Here is an 8,018-nt window from a genome sequence, read left to right on the forward strand (position 1 = left end):
GTGGCGAGTCTATCTCCGGTGTGCCCTAGTCCTAACGTCAGAGCTTTTTTCCACAGAGATCGACTCACAAAGCATTCATTTCCACTAGAGACCACAGCAGATGTAATGAAATAGCGAGTGGATTAGAGCTTTAACTACATGTTGCTAATAGCTACAACAAAAAAGAAGCAGAGGAAGAACAAAAGCGTGAAAACGTTTCCTGATTGTGATCCGCGACAGCAGTGGATGTAAACAGTGGCAAGCAGTTATTCTTACTGTATATTTAGTTGTTTTTGGTTTAGTAAAGAATCATTTCTCTACACTACGACAACGTTTGCTGTGAGTGTTTCTAGTTTGAATTTTCTATTTTCACATTTGGAGGTATTTAGTTAAATATCTTTTTTATTGTGATATTTCCTTAACCTGGGAGAGAGAAAAACCTTTTTGGAGTTGATCACAGTTTCTGTTGGACCTGTGTCTCATAGGACAACGTTTACACTATTTAATAGTGAAGACACCAGTTGACAAACTCTGCTTTACTGTCCGTGGCCGGCTTAAAACCTCCTCACTTGCACCTGCAGTTAGTTTTTCTGACTCTGCTTCTGAGAGAATGTCTCCCCAAAAAAAAGAAAGATGCATGTGTTTCTTTTTCCTGGTGTGGTAAACTTTGACTCAGGCGTATTATTACACCCCTAATGAACATCGAACTTAATTTCTAAATCAATAGAATCTGTGATGATTTAAAAACAGACATTTCCAGATTGGGGCTTTTAACTGGTGGGCATTTTTAGAGAAGAACCGAATCTCATTCATGGTGCAACCTGGAATCCAGGCTGACCATTAGAGCTCGCTTCATCTGTGCCTCACAGGCTCTAATCACACTCATTACTTTATTTGTTTCTCACTCATTATCTCTCTGTCTCTATCCTCCACCCCAGCTCACTAGCAGCTTCTCGTCCTTCTGCCTCACACTCTTTCTCCTCTCTCCACATCTGCTCCTTGTAGCTCCTCCGATCAAACGACTGACACGATCCATTTTTCTCTTTCTTCACAATCACTTCTAGACTTTTTTTTTTCTTTTGGAGTCTTTTATACAGAAACACAAATGTATATGATGTATTATTAATAAATTGTAAGGATATGAATGAAAAAAAATTCTGATATCTCGTTTTTAACCAGCATTCTTGGTGCCAAGTACTGTGAAAAAGCTCCTCTTTCGCCGGCGTCCAGAGGAGCGCCTGCAGAGGTCCATCCTGACTGTATCTTACAAAAGGAGTTACCATCAGAAAAAGTGCCAAGCCCTTTATCTTTTTTTTTTTTATCAGACACACACACTTCTTTTGTTTAATTACACTCAATGTTGCACTGTGGCTGGTTTCTTCTTTTTAAGAGAAGTCAGAGTCAATGTATCCTCATTTAAAAACAAAAGTACGTTAAGTTTTTGACTGCATTGCTGTGTGGGATTATTGCATGATTTAAATTTTATTTTATTTTACCATGTTGGCAGAGTTTGTCATTTTGCCTTGTTTTTCATATTTTAAAAAATATGTCCTTTCTATTTTAATATCAGCTGCACTTTGTGGTACTTCAGAAAGTATTCAAATATTAAAGAGAATATTGTGTAAAGATATGATTATTATAACAAAGAGAGTAAATATGTCCTCTTTATTTTTTTCATTTCTTAACACTGAGGCTGTGCCGCAAAAACTACCAGAGACTGAGGACATTTTTTTTCATTTCCCCCTTTTAACGCTTTGCCGTTTTTCTTTCTTTTACAACTGTCCAGTTTGCACAGTCACCGTCTCTCTGTCTCATCGGACGATCGCACTTTTTACGTTACAAAAAAATGATCTTAACAACAGAAAGACAAGACTATTTTACATGAGTATTTTAAGGTTTTTGTCCGTGATCGACACGAACCGTATGCTTCAAGTGTTCGAGGACTGCTTGATGGTTATCTTTTCGTCTGCTCTTTTGTTGTCTTCACGGTTCTGACTTCTGCACGGCGGGATTAAAAGAAAAACTTATATTTATGGCCAAAAGACGAGAGTCATGAAACGTCACATCTTTCGCACAATTGCACACACAGATGGGTTGTACTTTGGACAAATATATATTTAAAAAAAACAACTTGTGACACTAGGACAACGCTGGGAAAGCAGTGATGATGAAACAGTTTTGTGCGATTTGCACTGCGGATGCATTTAAAAAAACCTGATTTAAGAGACACTACTCTCACACAACATGTACAACAACAAGCAAGGTGAGTGGGATGAATTCCCCCTTTCCTTGTTGATGTCTTGCATCCCGTGTGCTCGGAATATGGGCACTTTGGAAATCCAGACTGCCATCTCTCACGCTGGACTAGAGCGAGCTGCAAGGACACCACAGATAAAGACAAACTGTACATTTGATTTTTTTTAATTATTATTATTTGAAATGTAAGAAAACAAACTGAAATTTGTAAATATTATGTTTGTTGTTTGGTTTGAATGATTGACCGGATTCTTTTCTTTGTGACAACAGGTGCAAGTTTAGATGATTTACATGATTTTAGCGCTCATGCTTACAGTCAGATTGATTATTTAATTGACCTCAAGCTCAAATTTTAATATTCAATGGGCAACTGAGTTAAAAAAATGAATGGATGAATTAAAAAAAAACAATCACAGCATGGTTGAAGTGAGCAAACATGAAAAGGGAATGCTTCTGGCTCTGAGTAGCCTGAAAATAGTGATGCTCTTACTGAACTCATGGTCATCCGACAAATACAGTGCACACTTGGTACCGTCCCATCAATCATGGAGGCAGCTTTTGAATGAAATGAGATCTTTCACTGGTGAAAAAAGCCAAAGAACAGCTGCAGAGGACATATGAGGAGATTGGAAATGATGGATATGGTATGATGGTTACAGAGCAGGCCACAAATGGGGGAATTTAACTTGTGATGCTGTTGGATTTAATTGTTCTTGTCTCACGTTGTCTTGAGCTTACAGTATACTCATGTGACTGGAAGGTTGTGAAATCCTTTGTACTCTTTTGGTCTTATTTCAGACTATAATCATGGTGATTGTTTTGCTAACTTTTGCAATTTTGTCCACACTCTATATGGGGTTATTGACCCAGAAGTTTAATGGGAGTTAGGGTCTCTCTCTCTCTCTCTCTCTCTCTCTCTCTCTCTCTCTCTCTCTCTCTCTCTCTCTCTCTCTCTCTCTCTCTCTCTCTCTCTCTCTCTCTAACTCTCTCTCTCTCTCTCTCTCTCTCTCTCTCTCTCTCTCTCTCTCTCTCTCTCTCTCTCTCTCTCTCTCTCTCTCTCTCTCTCTCTCTCTCTCTCTCTCTCTCTCTCTCTCTCTCTCTCTCTCTCTCTCTCTGTTCTGAAAATACAGATTTGGACCAGCCAACCGCTAATGGAAGCACACTCACCAAGTCTACATGTTTACACTACAGGTGATGTCGGCTCACGAAGGAAGGCGAAAGCATCACGTGAATTCAGATATCTTATTCTTGCAACATCTGATGTCAGACGTGAAAGTGAAGGCTTGCACCTGTTTGTCTGTTTCATTTAGTCTGATTCAGTAACCTGCTTGCGGCGCAAGATGCAGTGCAAGTACATAATGACCAGAAGGGTTTGAAAGGATTCAATTTAATATTTCAATTTCAAATAGAGGCTATTACACACTGTATGTTGTGTATCTGAACTGGAAAACATTAAAAGACATTCTTAAACAATTACATTGGTATCGTTTCTGCACAGATTACACAATATGTTAGAACCCTGGAGGTGAAAAAACCTTAAAATATATAAAGTTAAGGATAAACGAAAGAAATTGATTCATCATAGCCAATTATTTTAGCAAGGCATTGCAAACTGACCCATATTTTTTTACATCTGTTAATTGTACGTAGAGCCAATTTATCATTTTCTGTTTAGCTTCATCCAAACTTCTAATGGGACAATTCATATTTTTAAGTGGATTTCTTAGGAATTATGTTTAATATTTTATTGATAGGCTTCATGGTGATACGGTTGGAGGCACTTTTGCCTTGCAACAAGAAGGTTTCATGTTAAATCCCTGCTGCTGCATTTCTGCGTGGAGTTTGCATGATGCCCCCATAGAAAGCTACTGTTGAGTTAAGTGACAGTACTCATCCACCAGTGGGGCTGCATCCCTGACAACCTCCTACTTCCCTTGCAAATATTCTGGAGGTACTTTTACATTTTCAGCTCAGTCAAGCCTGGATTTCAGCAGGATCAGGAAGGGTCATGTAGTAAAATACTACTACTACTACTACTACTACTACTACTACTACTACTGCAGAGATGTAATTCCATATGGGACTTTAAAATATAGATCATGAATTTTTAAATAAAATCTGTTTCCATATTCTAATTTTTTTTATTTCTTTTTATTCTTACATTTTTTATTTCAAACCTGATTTATGTTTATTTAGCTGTATTGCAGCAAACCGAGCCACACAGGTAACCACGATCATGCCTTCTGCTGCTCTGGCACTAGATGGCAGCGTGACGGTTAAATGTACATTAAACTAGTGGAAAATTACAGGATGTCACATAAGAAGCCTTTAATTCAAGAAAAATTATCTAACAGTTTTTGATGCCTCTTGTGATTAGAAAAATTAAGATTTTACCAGAACCTATACTTAATTTAACTGGCCATGTGATATCTTGTTATTTTTTGTTTTTGTGACCAGGTTAGTGATCGGTGTCTATCCAAAACGTAATAAAAAGAAAATAAAAAGACTGATGGAGGATTTATTATTACATTCAAAAGACTGAAAGATTAAATATGCTAAAAAAAAATTACAATCAAAGAATCTAACTTCAATGAGCTGCAGAAGCTACTTTTATTGTCAGATTTGTAGAAACATCTAAAGGAATTTTCAAAATCACATATAGGTTTAAAATACAGAAAACCTCCATTTTATTTTATTTTAGTTATATATATATATATATATATATATATATATATATATATATATATATATATATATATATATATGCATATAATAATTGTTTAGCTGGAGCAACAACAAAAAACCACATTAAAGCAAATAAAGTAGAACATTTATTAAATTAGATCGTTTTCATGGCCTCCCACTCAACAGTATTCTTATCTCTGGCTCAAAAATTGTGTTGCCCTTTAGTGTGAAAGAAAGATACTGAAAAACAAGCCTCTCAAAACTTTTATTCATAAGTTAAAGTAGATTTTTCTCTTTAAAATCAAAAACTTTAAACCAATTTAAACTCCACTGCAGACTGAAGAGCCATCAGATGGTGTGCTGCAGGTAAAGAGGCAGAGGTGATGGAGAGATGCAGTTGTCATAGAAGATCTGAAGGTTCTGATCAACATCCATGTGATTTTTGAGACAAATTTCAAGGTCCTGGACTGTCATCTCGTTGACGCTGTTGCTCTCTTTGGCGTTTTTGGCCAAGGCTGCGTGGGACAGGAATAGGACGCGCACGACGTGAGGCGAGTTGCGATCGTATTCAGTGCAGCAGTAAGCAGACCACACGTCTTCTGGGATGGCCACTCGGTCTTGGTTGTTGCGGCGGATCATGTTACCCCTTGTGGCTACTCCAGTGACAATGTAGGCGGTGCCGCGGCAGAAGCTGTTGAGACGGACTCGAATTCGCTCCTCGTACTCACGCCAGGGCCCGATGTTGAACTCTCGGATCTCTGGGACCACATTAGTCAGAGTATAGGTAGCGGCTCGGTCGTGTGGAGTGGACTGGTGCTGGTCTGGATTCAAGTGGCCCCGTTCATAAAGTACAACGTCAGAGTAGTCATCTAGCACTGCTTGGCTGTCCTCAAACTTCATGTGGAGGTAACCAGTAGGGAAGGGCAACATGTTCCCATTTCCATCAATTTCTGCAAGCAGAAAAGTCATAGAAAGGAATTCATGAAAACATTTTACGTTAGTAGCTCAAATACAAATGTAAACCCTTTCTTTAAGTTTGCCTTTTATGATAGACTTGTAGATGAATTTCAGCTCATCTCAACAACTTCTCAAAACAACTTCATTACCAAGCCAGCATGCATAGGAGGGCCCCACATGGATATACATGGATAAATCATATGGGTGCCAACAGGGTTTGTGCACAGTTAGGATGGCCCCACAGGGATGCATGCTGGCTGATGAAACATGAGTAGGAATTCCGTATTAATCAGGGCAGTATTCCTAAAAGACTCACCTGTGGTTCATACATCCAAGGGTAGTCCACACGTCTGTCGCCTTCGGTTTTCTTGAAGGTATAAGCTGAGTAAACAGGGATCCGCTTCTGTGGATCATACAGGGTAACATATCGTGGTTTGTCCGCGTAGCGTTGACAGATCTTCTTCAGTTTGGTGTTGACGATCCCTCTCGGCGGAGTCCCCATGTACAGAGAGGCTTTGCATCTCTCTACGTGATTGAAATCTAGAACAACCGTTGCCAAGGAAAGGTAATTCCTTGCAAGTAGAAGAACTAAAGGAACTAACATCTCCATGTTTGCAGCGTCTCCTCAGTGTCTTGTACTGTGACTTGTGTGAAACCCAGCTGTGCTTGCAGTTATGATTAAAATATCACACAGCTGATATGCAAAGCAAGGCGATGTGCTCCAAAAAGAGACGCCATGAGTCTGTGTGGGCGTCAGGTGCAGCACCAATTCCACTGCTACACTCAGACAGAGATGTCATTGCAGCAGCCATGCAGAGTTTTTGGGGTTCAGCCTGCAGTTTCTAATCCTTACAGTGGAGGTTTTGGATCAACACTTGTTCAGGCCACAAATGTACTGACTCCACTAGAAATAAAGTCATCAAGCTTCCTTTTGATCTCTAGATGTCACGCCAAACTGTACCAAATAATTTCAAACCTGGTGATATTACAATTGGACACTTAGGAATGTGTTTCACGTGTGATTGTAAAATGCAAAACTGCTTAATCTGTCTCAGTAGTGAACAAAAGGCCCGCAGTGACCGGAGATACTACCAAAGTCCATTTGAATGATGGAGAAGCCAAAACGAAAATAGATAAAGTGTAAAAGTTTCACCGCCTGCTGAAAAAGACTGGGTGTACTCCAGGCATTGTATGGTCTGTGAATATATGTTCTTCTCTAATATTACAAAATTAAAACCCATTTTCAGAAAACAGTTTAGTATAATAAGGTTTATCAGCTTTCATTAAGGTGTTCTTACTTATGATTGCACTGGAAATATCTGAAACAGCATTTCTGGTTCTAAAGGACATTACAGTTTTTGTTTGAATGTATTTATTTACTTATTTAAATCCACTTGGATAAACATTTCTCCAGCTTTATGATGTCGGATCAATGTTGCCTGGTGGGTTTCTATCATATCAGACGAATTCAAACACGACCTGAATTAGAAGACACGTTCACCTCTCCCGGAGGCCTTGTTTGCATGGAAACAACGATTTTTAAAACAGCCTTTCCTGGAAAAATCTTCATTCATAAGAAAATCCCAGACGCAAGCTGAAACGTCCTTTTAAAACACATCATTTCACAGCTCCTAAAACATTGTTTTCATGCAGATGCAAGCATGAAACTTTCTAAGTAGCATGCTGTAGTTCTTTTTTAAAACACAGAACAGTTTTGTTACCCGTTTTCCCGCTATTTCGTTTGTGGCTGCAAACGAAACATAGCGGGAAAACAGGTAACAAAACTGTTCTGTGTTTTAAAAAAGAACTACAGCATGGAATTAGAGATACGACACAGCAAGAACACACCTAAGATTTTTAACTAGCAGATTGACAAAAGATTGTTCCTACATGGATGGCGCGTGAGCCGTGTGGAACGTTTTAGAAAGAAACGCTGGACTCAGAGCATAAACACTATGGAAGGGAGCCAACTGAATCAAAGTTAAGTTGCTCAATTACCCTTAATAGCTTAAACATGACTGCTAAACAGATAAAATATTAATATAACACTTGGATTATGGACAAATGATGTGAAATGAAAAAACCACTGCTTTAGTGTCTGGGACTGGACTGTGCGGAGCTTTGCTATGCTGCCCTCTGCT

At 38.8% G+C, this 8,018-nt stretch overlaps 1 protein-coding gene across 1 annotated transcript; it reads right to left on the reverse strand.

Moving 5' to 3' along the window:
- Nucleotides 1-5,070: 5,070 nt before the first annotated feature.
- Nucleotides 5,071-7,297, reverse strand: LOC107386818 (endonuclease domain-containing 1 protein). The gene is made up of 2 exons (XM_070555997.1): nt 6,194-7,297; nt 5,071-5,870 (listed from the first exon to the last, which is right to left on the reverse strand). The coding sequence occupies exon 2, from the start codon at nt 5,848-5,850 to the stop codon at nt 5,269-5,271; it is 582 nt and encodes a 193-aa protein (XP_070412098.1). The 5' UTR covers nt 5,851-5,870; nt 6,194-7,297; the 3' UTR covers nt 5,071-5,268.
- Between the last annotated feature and the right edge of the window lie 721 nt (nt 7,298-8,018).

Source organism: Nothobranchius furzeri, chromosome 10 (genome assembly GCF_043380555.1).
Source record: "Nothobranchius furzeri strain GRZ-AD chromosome 10, NfurGRZ-RIMD1, whole genome shotgun sequence".
Classification (NCBI taxonomy): domain Eukaryota; kingdom Metazoa; phylum Chordata; class Actinopteri; order Cyprinodontiformes; family Nothobranchiidae; genus Nothobranchius; species Nothobranchius furzeri.